Source organism: Dioscorea cayenensis, chromosome 4, assembly GCF_009730915.1.
Source record: "Dioscorea cayenensis subsp. rotundata cultivar TDr96_F1 chromosome 4, TDr96_F1_v2_PseudoChromosome.rev07_lg8_w22 25.fasta, whole genome shotgun sequence".
NCBI classification, from domain to species: Eukaryota; Viridiplantae; Streptophyta; class Magnoliopsida; order Dioscoreales; family Dioscoreaceae; genus Dioscorea; species Dioscorea cayenensis.
In genome coordinates, this window is record NC_052474.1 from 8305925 (window position 1) to 8322919 (window position 16995).

The following is a 16995-nucleotide window of genomic DNA, read 5'->3' on the forward strand; positions in this document are numbered from 1 at the left end:
GAGATTTCAACCATCATCGTTTGGTCACATCCATAATGTTACTGGTTTGCTAATTTCTATAACTTATCAGGATCTCTCAAGCTTGTAAAGGCTGATATTTACATGCAAAATGTTTAAAGAAATTTATATTTTGAGTTTGTGAAAATTCTTGTGTTTTATGAATAGCGTTAGTAGTTTTCATTACCAACAAATTGTTATGTGCTTCTAGGTCCTGGTACTGGTAGATCAATTTTCAGACTCTTACACAAAAACAATCCATGCCATATTAAATCTGGGACTGCTTATGAGAATTAATGTGATTTTTATTGTAATTTTGTTAGGCCTGGCCACTTTCTAGTCATCAAGCAAACATGCTAATTTATAATTTATTTGTGTGTTGTTTATCTTTGAATTTTTCCCTGCTCTTTGCAATTCTTATTGTTGATTTACCCTAATATTGAATTTCTTATGCTCATCTTGCACAGCAACAATATAACAGTTCCTTCCCTAACAACTCGTTGGCATCTCAGCTACAACCTGTCCGTAATTTTGACCTTCCTTTCTCACCCCTGCTGACAACCCAGTCGGTGCCTACAAAATACAGTACATCAATGTCATCAATCAGTGGTCCTACGAGTTCGATGCCGGAGGTATCTACTCTCTCTTTCTAATTATTGTTTATGTGTTTGTGCATTGTGGTTTGTAAGAGAATTAGAGCTGGTGCTTCAATTGACTACATTTATCTTAACATTAGAACTTAAAAATCTTAAAAAATGTGGTGAGCCTGGTATATGGTTGGTGGCATCAAGTTTGAGCTAAGGGACAAATTTGTGGCCTTGTTTAGGTAGGTTCCTTTTAATATGACCAAACATGCTTTTCTGGGTCATATTACTAGATTTGGTTTACTGTATATGGCAAATGGCTTATGATGCTTGACATTTCTTAATTTTATCATGGTATTGTTTTGAATTGACCAATGTTTCGGTTCTCATGCATAATAGTTTATCAAATTTGTGGTATTTCATGAAAATCATATGTTCGGCTTGAGTTCTAACAACCCACTTTGCAACAATGATCAACCCCAGTACCCATCTAAAGGTTGTTCAGCTTGGAAGTCTAGTTTCTCCGATATATTTCAAATGGTTTGTAAATCTTTCAGTTCCGTTCTTGATATCAGTTTTGTCCATGCAGGCTGCGAAGCCGGGTTTTCTCTCACCACCTCATCCAACTCAACAGTCACTACCGAGCACGAGCATTCCTACCGGCCATGCTCTCCCTCAACACTTGCCAGTCCATGCATATTCTCAACCTACCCTTCCTCTTGGACACTTTGCAAACATGATTAGCTACCCATTTCTGCCTCAGAGCTATGCATATATGCCGTCTGCTGCCTTCCAGCAAACATACACAGCTAATACCCCTTTCCACCAATCTCCGACTGCCATCAGCAACACCGGCGTTAAATACACATTGCCACAGTACAAAAGCAGTGTATCTGTAACCAGCTTACCTCAGTCCGCTGCTGTTGCCTCCGGTTATGGTGGTTTTGGAAGCTCAGCAAACATTCCCGGAAGTCTGATGCTGAATCCTTCTTCAGCATCTGCCAACACAACAATCGGCTTTGACGAGGCTTTGAGCTCTCAATACAAAGAGGGGAACCTTCACGCCCCTCAGCAGGTAATAGTATCAGACCCTGACTCCTCTCCTCGACTTTTATCCCTTTCTGACATGTTGATTTACTGTCACCAGACTGAGAACCCTGCTATGTGGGCGCACGGGGCTGGTTCAAGAACAATGTCAGCTATGCCAGCAAACACATTCTACAGTTTTCTCGGGCAGAATCAACTCGGTGGGTATCGACAAGGCCAGCAGCCCCAACACTACGGAAACATGAGCTACCCTCCGAACTACTACCATTCGCAGGCCGGCGTCTCTCAGGAACATCATCAGCAAAACCCTGCTGAAGCCAACATGAATAACCAGCAAGGTGCGCCGTCTCAGCAGCAATCACACCAGATCTGGCAGCACAGCTACTGATCGAACCTGCCTGCACATCTCCTGTTTGTCGACGAGGAGTGCCTTGAGTTTAGTCATGGGTTAGCAGAGTTCCTGATCTACCATGCATACTACTTTCTGCTCCACTCAGGAGAATTATGTACTTTAGAGATTTGAGTGTGTTTTTAACTGGTGCATCTTTGTGACTGATTTCCAAGTCTTCCCCATTTATTGTGAGGAGAAGTCTTTTTCTTTGGACTCTTTTCTTCTTTTATGTAATACTAGACCTAAATTATCTAACAACGTCTTATCTAATTACTGGGACTTTATCTATATATATATATATATATTTATGTATACACGTATTTCTGGTAATCTAAAAACTAAATCAGCATATTTGATGAGTCTGTGGCTTGTATTTTCATTGTATTTTTAAAATGCTAAAATTGTTTATTTTATGAAAGATCACAATCCCATGTGCCGTTAACTTTGAAAGTGTTAATTAGATTTAAGATTTTAAATGGATTATAATAAGGTTCGTTTTTGTTGAGATTTTAATGGTTATTATTGTATTCTATTCTCCCTAGGTACTCGTATACCTCATCATTTTCAGCGGTTACTATTTTTGTCTCATTTTGAATTAAAAAAAAATCAAAAATTTGTAAACTTATTATTCCACTTTAATGTTCAAAATAATGCCCTTTTTTTTGGCAAATAAATCCTTGTACAATCTTATAATTGTACAAATAACTGCTTTAATTTTTTTTTATTCCACGAATGCCTCTCTAAAAGCAAAATCCCCATCTGCACAATAACATTGATTTTCGAAAGATATATATATATATATATATATAAAGATGTATAAATTTTGATAAATATCTCGCTGTATATATCTACACATATATATGTATTAAAAATAAATGTTTAAGGGTTAAATTGGAATTATATCAAATGTAAGTGGTATTTTTCAATTTAGTCCCTCCGCCGGGAAAAAAAGGCATGATTCCCTGGTCCCTTCGTGTGATTTCTCAGTGTCGTGATTTGCTCGCTTATTCCCCATTCATCTCATTCTCCAACATCTCGCTCTCTCTCTCTCTCTCTCTCGATCCCAATCACTACTCCATCTCCATCTCCATCTCCATCTTTGCTCACTCTTTCCAGTCCAATTTATGCCTGGTAATGTTCTAACAGAAACATCATTCATGAATTCATTCGTACTGGCTGTTGATTTTGTTGCTCCGTTTGCAATTTTGAGTATTTCTTTGGTTGATTTGTTCTTTTTAACTTGATTTTTACCGTGTTATTGATCTTTTATTGCTTGAAAGATACTAATGTGATGCTCAAACTGGAAGTTTGGAGTGTGTTATCACTTTTAAGATTGAGCCCTAGATTGTTCTATGTAAATGGAGTTGAATGATTTTGCTATAAGATTGATATTGCATGCTTTGAGCTAAATTCATAGTTCTACCGAGAAGGAAGGTGTACCTTTGAGAATAAGTGAAAAAGTTGTCTTTATTAATGATAATGAAGTATTTTATCATGTAGTTGCGTTGTCAACATATTTCTATCTCATTCTTCATCTATGGATACTAATTTACTGATTGTACTGCCCTTTTTAACTAGTATAAACTAAAGTGTAAGTACAGAAAGATGTAATTTGATTATCTCGAGTCATCATGAAAATAGTTGTAGTGGCCTCGTAAACTAACAGTGACATGTCATAACCAGCATGCTGGTTTATGTTGGTGACATGCGTTCTTTGATTTTTTAATCTTTTAATTTTATGTGGAACTCTCCTGTATTATGGATACAAACCTTGTTCTTGAGTGAACAGTTTGAGCACTTGAGTTGTGTGATCGACAATAATAGAATTAGAAGATAAATAAGAATAAATTAGATGCCTTCAAAGGAAGGGATTAGTGTTTTAATAATGCTCATAAACATCTGCTTTTCGCTACTCAGTTTTCTAATCAACAGTTAGTGTTATTTGAAAATGGACGTATATCTTGCTGTAAGATTCACGAGCTTAACCAATTGTTGAAAACAGATGCATAGAGAGAAGGGTCAATGGAATTGTGGTTCATTCTGCTTCTTCCCTTCTATTGGCCTTTTTTTTGTAAGGTGTTTTACCTCTGCACTTCTTTGTCTGAAAGACATCATTAGGCGCTCTAGCAACTATTTGCATTATATCCTAACTTGTTGGACAATTGCATCAACTGATTATTTGATTCTTCAGATGATGCTGAATTTGTTCTCATCTTATAAGAATTTTGCTCTATTGGAGATATCTAATGCTTATTTTTTGATAGAGGTGATGTATTTGTGATGAATCAAGGGCATACCAGCTTTATTTGTTGTACAGCAAATATAATTTGCTCTTTCTTCCTCAAACTGCTGACAGCCATGTTTGCATTATATTAAATTTTTTATTGTCAATATGATACAGTTTACACTGGTTTCTTTGACTTTATAAAGAGGATTTCACATTATTACCTATTTTTATTTTCTTTCATTGACATTTTCAGGAAAATTTTGAGGGTCCTTCTGGTTTATTGAGTAGTAGTGGAGTCTGCGATCAAGCATGATAAATGGCCTTGTAATTTTTTGCTGAGTGAAGTTTGTCGTGCAGTCTCTGGAGAACTAAGTGATGTTAGATATTTTGGTTACTGCCTCGCCTCCTTGGTCATTTACTTATACCTAACCCATAATAGTTATAATCAAGATGAGTGATGCTGTTGATGAGCAGTCATCTTCCTCAGGTAATAGGATGAAGAAGCAAGAGGTGTCCAAGTTCCCTTTAAGTAAAGATAGTGCTTTAGGGTGTGACCTCTGGACAGATGGGCTCATTTGTGCTTTTGAATTTATTAGAGGCCACAGGTTGACTCATAAATCTGGTACAAGAGTAATGCAGCAAAGAGACAAGCAAGATAGAAACAAGCAAACTTATAGATCTGGACTGAGTAATGTTTCTGCTCAAACCATTAAGGGCAATAGCTTGCCAGAATCCACATCTCTCATTGACTTAAATAACAGTACAACAATCTCAGATTCTGATGAAATTGTTCATCCTGATGAGAACAAAGAAAACCATAAGAATGTTAAGGATCTATCTCATAGCCATTGGATCCCTATTGGATGGGCTAGGATTTCAGAACTTGTTCAGATGGTTCAAACAGATGCTAGCTGGAATTCTTGTCAGATTGATTTCACTGATGAAGAGGATGACATTACTGTAGCTGATGTTGCTGCTCCATACTGGGAGCGCCCAGTTGGTCCAACATGGTGGTGTCATGTACATCCAGGTCATTCCTATGTTGAGGCATGGCTTAATCATGCTCAATGGTTGCATCCTGCCATAAGTACTGCTCTAAGAGATGAAAGTCGGCTTATCAGTGAACGCATGAAGCACCTATTGTATGAGGTAACTTGTTGCTGACTTTCATAGTTGGTGTTGTATTTTGTGTACATGGATACATGATTTAAGTGTTAATAATCTAATAAATTTATAAAACAACAAAATGAGTATGGTGTCAATCAGTTAGTTTGCTAACTACATTTCTTGTTCTTACACTCTCTTTATAGCATGAAGAAAATGCTTTGTTCTGCCCATTGCACCACAAAATTTGTTTATATTCTTAGTTTACATTTATATTGGGTTTGAGCCTTCGTCTGGCAGAATATATGCTATAGAGCTTCAAGTTCCGGATATTGATTTGAATGGATCATGTATTTAGCAGATGTTTGCTATCAAATAGTCTAGGAACACCATTGCTGTAATTTATCTGATTTGATCTTCGTTTATTGAAAGAGGTTGGACTAACTGTGCTTATAGAATAGATAAATAATGCAAGATTTGCAATTGCTTGCACTTGATGAACAGGAGCAAAAGTAACAAAATCACAATAAAAATGGTGTTTGATTATATCATAATGGTATTTTTATATGTACTGAACCAAGTGGTGTGCACTCTCTTAACTAAAGAAGATACCTTTGGTTTCAATGCTCAAGTTTGGTTTTACAGGCTTTAATCCTTAAAAGGTGCAATTTAGTTGAAATGTTTAACTGGTAATGATTGTTGATGTGGAATATGAAATCTATTTTATGCGGTACACATAAGATTGATTGGAATGCGAAGGGTATGATATGAAATGAGTAATTGGATTTTGTTCCCTTAATCAACCTTTAACTACAAGTGATTTGTGAAATAAAGATATTTTCTGTTACTGAGTGCTACTAGAGCTGACGCCATCCTTATATAATGGTGGTTGTTTTAAATTGGATTTATAAATTCCCTGACACTTTCATTTGTTTGTGTTGTATTGGTAAGTCTTTAATTTACTTCTAACATCACTCCTTCCGACTAAATGTGCCCTTTTCATTGAATAAAGATGACTGGTTTTAGTTATTCAGGTTCCAGTCAGGGTTGCTGGAGGCCTTCTGTTTGAACTGTTAGGGCAGTCAGTTGGGGATCCATTTCGTGATGAAGATGACATACCAATTGTGCTTCGCTCTTGGAAAGCTCAAAACTTTTTGATCACTGCGTTGCACGTCAAAGGTTCTGCATCAAACATAAATGTGCTGGGCATCACTGAAGTTCAGGTATACTAGATGAGATCTTTCATGAGTTAATGAATTTCTTTGATATGATTCAATTGTTCCCTGGCTGTGCTAAATATGATAGCACTAAATAAATATTTTAAACCATCATGAAGATGGTATAGCAGTTGTGTCTGATTCGGCATGATGTTGCATCCTTTTCAGGAGCTGCTTCTCGCTGGTGGGAGCACAGCCCCCAAATCAGTTCATGAAGTCATTGCGCATTTAACTAGTCGACTTGCCCGATGGGATGATAGGTAAAAACTGTCAAGTAGCTTTATGTCAGTTATGATCATATATCTGTAGCTCATGATATTTTATTACACTTTTTACTTTGATCATATGCTAGATTCCGTTTGTATCTTGAAATTGTATTACATATTTGTGGGGTTAATTGCATATAGTGCATAGATGCATGCAGAGATCTATTCTTCAATTCGTATGTTAGTAGATACATCAAATATTTGTATGGAGGGCTGTTAATCAGTTTCCAACTCACAGTCAATGAATACCTAGAAATGTTACTGTGCTTTACCTGCCTTATTCTTGTTTCTATCCATCCAGAACAAATCATTACTTCTTCACAGAATCACAAGTATATGCTTCACTGCAGAAATAGAAGATAAATTTTACTAACCCCTCATTTATTGCATATGCTCTAGATTGTTTCGCAAATATGTGTTTGGAGCTGCAGATGAAATCGAATTGAAGTTTGTGAATAGGTACCTCCATTTCTTGAAGCTATATTGTTTATTTCAAAAGCTTCCTTTTTTTATCTTTGTTTGTGTGGAGTTTTTGATTTGAAAAATTTGAGAAATTATTAATGTTAAAAGTATCCACCATTTTCAGGAGAAGCCACGAAGATTTGAATCTGCTGAGCATAATACTGAATCAAGAAATCAAAAGATTAGCAACACAGGTATCTCAACTATGCCTCGCTTGTGAATAAAAATTCTGTCTTTGATAATGCTCTGTGTGTGCTGAAATAGTTGGTTAACATTTGCTCCAAAGGGGATGCTCCTCTACATAACAATTTGCACATCTTTTGACGAAATGTGTTTTACTCTATTTCTGTCAGGTCATCAGAGTTAAATGGTCATTACATGCAAGAGAGGAAATTGTATTTGAACTCATCCAGCACCTGAGGGGAAATGCCACGAAAGTGCTGTTAGAAGGAACTAAGAAGAATACAAGAGAAATGTTGGAGGAGCAGGAAGCAGTCCGTGGCCGGTTATTTACTATCCAAGACGTTATGCAGAGCACTGTCCGTGCATGGTTGCAGGTATTAAGCAAATTCACATTTTTCTGTTATTTCAAAAGAAAATGAAGCTTTTCTTCTTATTCTTGAACAAGTCACTTTCCACTCAGTTCTCCGGCTATCTTGATTGCAAAAAACTTGTGCTCAGGGATTCTCCAAGGCACTGTTTCAGTTCCATTCAACAGCATACATATTGTTAGATATATGAAGATGTTAACTTGTATATCTATATCATATCAGACTAGTCTCTATATTAGATCATTTCTTTGCACATTCAGAGTTGCTTTTCTGTGTTCCTATTTAGGATCGAAGTCTTCGAGTTACCCACAATTTGGCTGTTTTTGGCGGTTGTGGTCTGGTTCTATCGATAATCACTGGTCTCTTTGGTATCAATGTGGATGGAATACCAGGAGCAGCAAATACTCCATATGCATTTGGTTTGTTTACGGCGATTCTTTTCTTCATAGGCATCGTCCTGATTTGTCTCGGCATGCTTTATCTCGGACTAAGAAATCCAATCACCGAAGAGCGGGTTAATATCAGGAAGCTAGAGCTCCAGCAACTAGTTTCTACATTTCAGCATGATGCCGAAACTCATGCAAAAGTTAGACAAGGTGTATCAAGGCATAATTTACCACCAACCGCTGCAGATATGATTGCAGAAACAGGGTATGTTCTCATTCCCTGATTTTCTATCATTTTGCTCATTCAGGAATAATTAGGATTTTTTTATTTGTTTTGAAAAGCGATTTCGTTTGAGGAAATATCAAGGATTTCTCTTAAGTTTATGGTAATGAATTAATTCAGGTGGAAAGATTATTGAGTTCACTGATAATTAATTGTTTTACCTGAATGAAGAATACACAGGTAGAGAGCTGAACAAAGTTCAGATCCTTGCAAAGTTTAATGCATGGAAACTGATTTTGGTTAAATTAGGTTGATTTTTTTTTTTGTAAAAATATAAAGTAAAAAAAAAATGAGAAATGATACATAATGAGATTCATTTCCAATCTCATTATGTATCATTTCTCATTTTTTTAGTTTATGCCAAATAAAATTGAGAAGATCCCTTCCCAATCTCTAATCCTGCCACGTCATAAGCCCAAAATTTATGGCCACAAAGTCAAAAAGTCACCAAAAAGAGTAGCTATGGGTGCATTTTTTACTCTATTTATAGTCAAAAGAAAACAATTAATACACGCATAAACGCAAGTTAAATCCTCGTTTTCAATCTTATCACACCTCATTATTACTGCTAACTTAAAAATTCAGATTTAAGAATATATACGCGGATGACTGTTGTTGTTTAGTGATGTTTATTTATAAACCATTGAATAATAATTTAACGGTTATTATTTATATATATATCATATAAATTTACTATACATAATTATTATGTAATACTGTATAACATTATTTGATATTGTTTGAAATTATGTAGGAATGGATCGTTCAATGGTTATTATTAGATGTTCTTAGATGATTGATTGTTATATATATAGTCTATTGTTATATTTGAACATATTAGCATCAAAATAAATATTTAATTATATCTTAAAATAAAATACGAAATTTCATCTTATAAAAATTATATATATATATATATAACAAATATTGTGTACATCCTTGTAATGAAAGATCAACTGATTTTTTTTAATTTTTATACAGAATTAATTTTTTTTCATTGATTTATTATTAGAAATACAATTTTACCATCACTGTTTAGTCTAATTTTATTGTATTATTAAATAATGAAAAGAAAAAAACAAAAAAGTAATAATAATTAAAAAAAAAAAACTTAAATTGACTTATAACTATAATGATGCTCTTATATGGGTATTTTATCTTGTACTCCCGCCGGTCTTTTTTACTTATCTATTATAACTAATTCATTTGGATTTAAAAAAAAAAGGGATAAAATTAGTTAAAATTTTAAAATTTATATAACAAAATTATATTAAAATTTCAATACTATTCTTATTTAAAATATAATTTAATAAAATATAAGTTGATACAATAATTTATTAAAATTTGTAGAAGTACATTAAAAAAATAAATTTAAAAAAATAATATTTAATGGTTTATGAATATACGAAATAGACAAGTAAAAACAAGTAAAAAGGACCGGAGGGAACATAGTTAATTATGCATTCTAATAAAAAAAAAAATATGCATTCATATATAATCGCATTTCCCATAAAACCATCAAATTAATTAGTAATAATATAAAAGGGCTCATAGCTTAACAAATATTTGACCTTATTATTAAAAACAAAGATGAAATAATCAAAATATCTCAAATTCAAGACTCTTACATTTTTGATGTATATAGTATTGGTTGCTTTCCCCAAAAATATATATTTTTGAAAAAGGCGATAAGCACTAGTACTCAGGGACGTGCACGTATGAGGAGCAATATATATATATATATAAATATTTTGAAAAATTGAATTTATTATTTATTTATTTATTTATTTATTTTACAGGAATAGTCAATAGTAAACGGTATACCTCCCCCCTTCCTTGCATTTTCCCTTTGGGGCCGCCGTCCAAAGAGACCCCAAACTAAGAAAACCGCGTTCCTATTATTATTATTATTATTATTATTATTATTATTATTATTATTATTATATATATAAAGACATTTCAAGAAACACATTGCGAACAAGAGAAAGAAGAAGATATGAGTGAGAGAAGGAAACGAGAATGGTTTACAAGGGTTGGAAAGGAAGCAAGAGTGTTGTGGAGAAGAAGGGTGTTCGCATCGGCCTGGCGGAGTGTTCGGCGCCGGGGACGATTTCCGAGCTCTTGGTTGCTCACCGCCTTCGATTGCGTGCTCTACCACTTGCTCTCCTTCCTCGAAGCCGTCCTTATTGTTTTCCAGCTTTGCTTCTTTTTTTTCCGTTTTGGATTTCATCTCTAATGCCCAAATTTCATTATATTCATTTTTTTTATTTTTTTATTTCAAATTAATTATTGCCTTCATTGTCTTTTTCAATTATTATTATTATTATTTATAAATGCAAATATATTTACTCTTTTGCTTGTCCTACATGAATAATAGACAGCAATGCTCTTTTTTTATGAATATAAATAATACTAAAGCATGATCTGAAGCCCTGGGATGTACATTATATATACTATTATAAAAAAATAAGTATAAGAATATCGGGATGAGCGATTGTATGAGCAAGACTGGGAAACAGTAGAGATTTGAACCCATGACCTCCCTCTTACACTTTGATGTCATACCATTGGGCTATCCAATGATTGACTTGTCCTACATATAAATTTATATGTATTACTATGAAAATAAGGTAATTTGGTTTTTTATTTTTCTCTCAATTTAAAAACTGAAGGTTTTAAAATTTAAATGTAATTTTTTTTTAAATGTGATAAGCACAATTAATTAATGAAGGATGCGTGCTAAGTCAAATATTAGACATCTATCTAGCTTTACGCCCTCACTGAAGACATTGGTCTCAAGCTGTAAGCCTGTCCTCCTACTATCACTTTATGCAAGTGAGGTCGTATCATTGAGTTATTAGCGCGTTAGTTATGTAATTTGTTCACAAATTCTCAATATATATATGTTTGTGTATGTGTCATTGTAACTTTTATTAGGGTATTTATTCAAATAAAACTTAAATTTTTTTTGGATGAATAAATAAAATTATTTTAAAATTAAGATTTTTTAAAACTATTATTAGTATGTAAGCATTTTATTTACTGTTTTTGAGAAATAAGAAAATTAGTAGTAAAAATAATATTCCTACATTTTTTTGATCCCCCAACACCAAAATAATAATAATAATAATTGTATTAATCTTTGGATGACTTTTAAATTCATTTGAGGTGATTGTTTGGTAGTTATTTTCCCACCACTTTCATACATAATATTAAAACTAATAATAATTGAGATCATTCGCATTTTTTTCCCCAGTTCTTGGAAATAAATTATTGTGTTCATAAGAATGAATGCGCACATCAAAATTATTCTCTGTCTAAATTTGACCGCTTAAATAAACGCCTCAAGACTTTCAAACCCAAATCATATGATAATATAAATTTGTATTTATTGGGCTACCTAATCCAACCTGTTTGTTTGACAACACCACTAATACACTAGAACACAATCACATTTCATTTTATAGTTTGACTAGTTCTTACATCCCAAATCTTTGCTGGTTAATTTCATAATCTTAATTATTAATTGCAATTGTTACAAAAGCGTGTATATATATCCGAATTCTCTTAATTATTAATAAATAAAAAAGTAATAATATCAAACTATTAAAATGAAACATTGAATTTTATGAACCTCATTTCAGACGGTCACCTGTTAATTTCAACCTTTATTTTTTTAATTAATGTCAAGCCACCTCAAGATCTTGCACAAATCCGGAATTACCACTTCAACATAAGTGTGTTGTTACCCTACATAAACTGAGATTCGAACCCACCTTATCGATGAGACACGAACATCCTATACAAGTACAAAACACTTCAAGAGCTTGCACAAGTACGGAATTAGCACTTCAACATAAGTGTGTCGTTACTCTACATAAACTGAGATCCGAACCTACCTCATCGTATTGACACAAACATCCTACACAAAGAACCCGATCCCAATAGACCAAGTGATCGTTGCCGTTAATTTTAAGCTTTCATTCAAACATTTGTAAAGTAAATGAGAAATAAATTTGGAAATGCAAAGAACTGAAGAATTCCAAGTTGAAGAGAAAGATATCTGTACAACATATTAAGGAATTGCTGCTCTCAAGAAAAACAGTATAACCAAAATGCCACAAGAAATAAAGTTTTCAGTTCGATATCCCGCCATGGTTTCAGATTTTAAACTCAGCAGCTGTCGACGAAAATTCTCAGTTTCGTTAGCAAATTCATGATTCTGATCAGCAATTTCTTGTTAGCTTTGTGCTTGATTCTTCTCTGATATTCCTATTTTGTTATCAAGATCAATAGAATTTGAGTTCTCTTTCAAAGACTCGATGTCAATGCTTGCTGTACGGCTCCTTCGGTTTCGTCGATCCTTTTATCAAGTGAACATTGGTTTAGTTATAGCTGAAATGAATGAAAAAAAAATTGTAGACAATAGATTCAAGTTTTGAGGCTAGAACCTCTCGAAACGGGTCATCGTCGGCTTCAAGCATTCGAACCACCTGTCCCATTCTCGGCCTTTTATCAGAGTCAGGATCAACACATCTCAGTGCAATGAGAAGAACACGTTTAAGAATTCGGGGAGCTGGTTTAACTTCCAGGCTTGGATCTACTACCTCTTCGGCTCTCCGACTCCCTACCATCATTTTAAGCCACTCGATAAGATTCACCTGGGTGGTCAATTACTAAAATGGTTATCAACTAAGCAAAGTTCAGGTTTTTATAAAGTTTATATATACATCAAAAGTCAATTCATACCAAATAGCTCAAGCAATTCCTTTAATTCAATGAATTAGTGCAAATCATACCTCATTAGAAGGCCGAGAATAATCGACAGGATCCCTTCCTGTCACAGCTTCCAACAAGAGCACTCCAAAGCTGTAAACATCGCTCTTCTCATTCAAAAGTCCGGTATTTGCATATTCCGGTGCTACATACCTGAAGCATTGCAACAATGTGTATTGTTATGTAAGGAAAGAGAAACCATAAGACGATATAAATAAGGTTAAAGGTAGAGAGAGTCATACCCGAATGTTCCCATCACTCTAGTTGTGACATGGCTTTTTCCGGAACCTAAGAGCTTGGCAAGTCCAAAATCGGAAATCTTAGCATTGAAATCAGCATCAATCAAGATATTGCTTGATTTTATGTCTCGGTGGACGACCTTTGGCTCTATGGCTTCATGCAAATAAGCAAGTCTGCAGGGCATTGATTTTGGTTACTAATGTGTAATCCATTTGAATGAAGAACAAACATACTTACGCTTTTGCCGTTCCTAGGATGATTTTGATACGATTGTCCCAACTAAGAACACCGTGCTGCCGCATTGCACCATGGAGCCACTGCTCCAAATTTCCATTGTTCACATACTCATAGACAAGCATCCTAGTAATAGAATCAATTTACACAATGAGATGAATTCCAGTTGGTAATTCAGTTTAAGATATAGCAAAGAGCTTTCAACTATTGAACAATAATAAACTAAGATCGATGTTCTGCACCTTTCCACCGTATATGGATTAATTAAGTGGTAGACATTGCGAACAGACAAAATTGGGAAAAAAATATAATAATAATCATGTCTCACAAAGAAGAAAAGAACATCAAAGAACTTGTTATAAGATACATGTAAAAGTTCGATAATTTGGAAAGTACTCAAATATTAGTATTTAATACAAATTATTAACAACGATTCAGAGAAGCTGTTCACTTTATTTAATTAAAAGGATACAAACTAAGTAAACTCAGGACAAGTTCTTACCTGTGAATTCCTTCTATACAATACCCCAAGAGTCGCACCAGATTCTTATGTCGAACATGCCCAATAGCTTCTACTTCCACTCTAAATTCTTTCTCTGCCTGACCCCTGCAAAATCAAACTCTTTCAAAATTTAACTCGATAACAGTTTTTAAACAGCAGAAGATCAAGCTGACGGCGATAAGACTTACAGATTGTTGAGAAGCTTTTTCACTGCCACATCGGTACCATTAATCAAACGACCACGATAAACAACTCCATATCCACCCTCACCGATAACATTCTCCTTTGCAAAACGATTAGTGGCATACTCGAGATCTCTGAGAGTAAACCAATGTCCCCATCCAAGATGAGAAAACTCAGGTAGGCCAACTAAAGGAGACGCCGAAACAAGTCCATAAGAAGAATAAGCTTTCTTAGAAGGCCCTAAGCTACTTTCATCGCCTGAATGCGAACTTCCACACCGGTCATTATGGTAAACTGAACTACATTGGCTCAAGGTATCTGCCTCGCTTGATTTACTCACACCCAAGTGTGCCAAAGCCTTCTCCGACTCCTTATCGCTATAAGTGTGCTGTGAGCTAAGAACAGGCCCCTCGCGATCATGGAAGCTCTGAGCTAAAGTCCGACCACCAACTCTATCTACGGTAATCACCTTAGAGACATCAGGAATCTGTGATCGAGGGACCTTGTCAAAGCTCCGGCAGTTCCTTCTCCGGAAGACGATCCAAACAGGTAGGAGTATCAGGATCAAGACTATAACTGTGGTAACACAAATGCCTATTACAACCCACACTCGCATGCCGGCAAACGAAGTCTGCTTCATCAAAAAATTATACAGGGAACCTCCAGATCCCATATTTCCTGGGATGAAAAGGAAAATAGCTGAATAAACTCTTCAAATCATTCCATCAAATGCTGAATGCTCAGATTTGTAATGTTTCATCCCCAATTCAATCAAGATTAAGCAATGTAGATGCAATTCAAAATGCAGAAATTCAGAGTCTAATCATGCTGTCATGCTTTCAATTCATAAGATGAAAAATTAGGGCAAAGGAACCACTAGTTGTCCCTATACCTATTTCACTTTACAACCAATTTGTTAAAAGAAACAAGACCCACATGTGTCTCATGACACCTTTCTCACAATGACAGTCATGATTCTCACTCAATAATAAAGAGTTGTGCATAATTTGGCATTGCATTGCAACAACAGCAGTAAAAATTCATTGTGAAATTTCTTTTCATGGATGAAAAACCAAAACAAGAAAAAAGACATAAGATCCAAAACTAAAGTGATAAAAAAGAAGCATTTTTTTCCCCTTCTGAGAAACACTAATACATAAAAAAGCATTGAGATAAAAATCATGAAAAAGAGAAAAAACATCAAAAGACATACCTTTTGGTCAGTTTCCTTCTGATCTTCCTTTCACTCAATGAAGAGAAACAAACATCACCAAAAACACAGAACCAAAACAAAGAAACTCCAACCCTTCACCAATGGATGAACCAAGAACAACAAGCAAATAACACAATAAAATAAATTAAAAAATACAACTTTCCACCAAAAACAAGCAAGACAAGAGACAATGGAACAAGAACAGAAATATTTATTAAAAAAATTGATTTTTCTGAAACTTTGGGTTTCAAGGATCAGAGAAAAGGATGTTGGCCAAGTTCATTCTTTTTCCTTTGCATTGATGGACAAGAAGCTTGGTTTGCAATGAAGGAAAGCCAAACCCAGAGAGAAAAGAACAGTAAAAGGGAAGGAAGGGAGAAAAGAGGACTTAGAGGAGCAGGATGTGGGCATTTAGTGAAGATTAAAAATGGAAAAAAAATCATTAAAATTGGTATTTAATGTGAAAAAAAAAGAGATTAAAAAAAAAAAGTATAAATGAGGGAGTGTGATGGTGGAGAGGTCAAAGAGGGGCCCACAAGACAAACTCCAAATCTAGCTTAGCTTGCTGTCCATGTGAATTGTCCGTACTACCCTTGCTGTTTTGAGGCATTTGTCACAGTGGCATGTGACTGTCCTTGACCTTTTTGGGAAATTTACCTGAAGTTTGCTTCATTGCTTTGCAAGGTTTAGTAGTGATGGTAAATAAATAGTCATTAAAATTTGATTGGGAATTGAGAACACACGCACTGACTACTATTCACTATTTTTTTAAAATAATAATAATAATTATTATTATTATAAATTAAACTTTGCTGTTCTTGTACGATATATATACTAATTTTTCAATATTAATTTATTAATATCTTTTTAATTTTAAAAAAATAATATAAGATCTTTTTAGTTATCTAAAAATATTAGTTTAGGAACCATGAGCTAATACAACAATAATTATCCGTGATTGTGAGTTGTGATTCAGAAATCTTGAATTTGAGATTCTCAAATTATAATTCATATTATGAGTCTCTTGTAGGAGTTTATATAAAGAGTTTTAGGAGACTTTGTAGAAAAAAAAAATGCTAATTTATAGAATTTCATAATGCATGTATATAATTATGAATTTTTATAAATAGTATTAAATTGATGGCTTTAATGGTCGAAGGCATGTAAATAACCATATTACATGCTAATTTAGAAAAAAAAAAAAAAAGGAAAAAGAATTACATGGCAAAAATTTAAAGATAGGCAAATATTCTAAAATTTAATTGACAAAATTTAATATTTAAGAATTGATAAAAACTGAGTTAAAAGTCATAAATTAATTTTCATTTTACC

The 16995-nt window shown here is 34.1% G+C and overlaps 3 protein-coding genes across 4 annotated transcripts; 2 read left to right on the forward strand and 1 right to left on the reverse strand.

Moving 5' to 3' along the window:
• The first annotated feature begins 442 nt into the window (after positions 1–442).
• On the forward strand, positions 443–2289 carry LOC120257834. Its single transcript, XM_039265116.1, has 3 exons — positions 443–629; positions 1171–1656; positions 1729–2289. Exons 1-3 carry the CDS (start codon positions 591–593, stop codon positions 2014–2016), a joined length of 813 nt encoding a protein of 270 aa, XP_039121050.1. The 5' UTR covers positions 443–590; the 3' UTR covers positions 2017–2289.
• A 705-nt stretch (positions 2290–2994) lies between these two features.
• On the forward strand, positions 2995–8702 carry LOC120257872. The gene is made up of 8 exons (XM_039265159.1): positions 2995–3150; positions 4500–5395; positions 6385–6573; positions 6736–6827; positions 7233–7292; positions 7420–7489; positions 7649–7852; positions 8133–8702. Exons 2-8 carry the CDS (start codon positions 4697–4699, stop codon positions 8514–8516), a joined length of 1698 nt encoding a protein of 565 aa, XP_039121093.1. The 5' UTR covers positions 2995–3150; positions 4500–4696; the 3' UTR covers positions 8517–8702.
• A 3793-nt stretch (positions 8703–12495) lies between these two features.
• LOC120259517 (probable receptor-like protein kinase At2g42960) lies at positions 12496–16059 on the reverse strand. 2 transcript variants are annotated; one of them, XM_039267129.1, is made up of 8 exons: positions 15664–16059; positions 14456–15128; positions 14268–14372; positions 13769–13891; positions 13534–13704; positions 13315–13444; positions 12967–13176; positions 12496–12878 (listed from the first exon to the last, which is right to left on the reverse strand). In XM_039267129.1, the coding sequence occupies exons 2-8, from the start codon at positions 15121–15123 to the stop codon at positions 12756–12758; spliced, it is 1530 nt and encodes a 509-aa protein (XP_039123063.1). In that variant the 5' UTR covers positions 15124–15128; positions 15664–16059; the 3' UTR covers positions 12496–12755. The 2 variants fall into 2 exon arrangements, with proteins under 2 accessions (XP_039123063.1, XP_039123064.1); XM_039267130.1 differs by lacking the exon at positions 12496–12878 and having other exon boundaries at positions 12985–13142.
• Between the last annotated feature and the right edge of the window lie 936 nt (positions 16060–16995).

Excerpts from the sequence above, each read along its gene's own strand:
- LOC120259517 (XM_039267129.1), bottom strand. The coding sequence starts at position 15,123 with ATGGGATCTGGAGGTTCCCTGTATAATTTTTTGATGAAGCAGACTTCG. Across the intron at positions 13,177-13,314 it reads ATTCTCGGCCTTCTAATGAG|GTGAATCTTATCGAGTGGCT; the intron begins GTATGATTTGCA and ends TTGACCACCCAG. Across the intron at positions 12,879-12,966 it reads ACGATGACCCGTTTCGAGAG|GATCGACGAAACCGAAGGAG; the intron begins GTTCTAGCCTCA and ends ACTTGATAAAAG.
- LOC120257872 (XM_039265159.1), top strand. The coding sequence starts at position 4,697 with ATGAGTGATGCTGTTGATGAGCAGTCATCTTCCTCAGGTAATAGGATG. Across the intron at positions 7,293-7,419 it reads GAATTGAAGTTTGTGAATAG|GAGAAGCCACGAAGATTTGA; the intron begins GTACCTCCATTT and ends CACCATTTTCAG. Across the intron at positions 7,490-7,648 it reads TCAAAAGATTAGCAACACAG|GTCATCAGAGTTAAATGGTC; the intron begins GTATCTCAACTA and ends TATTTCTGTCAG.
- LOC120257834 (XM_039265116.1), top strand. The coding sequence starts at position 591 with ATGTCATCAATCAGTGGTCCTACGAGTTCGATGCCGGAG. Across the intron at positions 630-1,170 it reads CTACGAGTTCGATGCCGGAG|GCTGCGAAGCCGGGTTTTCT; the intron begins GTATCTACTCTC and ends TTGTCCATGCAG. Across the intron at positions 1,657-1,728 it reads ACCTTCACGCCCCTCAGCAG|ACTGAGAACCCTGCTATGTG; the intron begins GTAATAGTATCA and ends TACTGTCACCAG.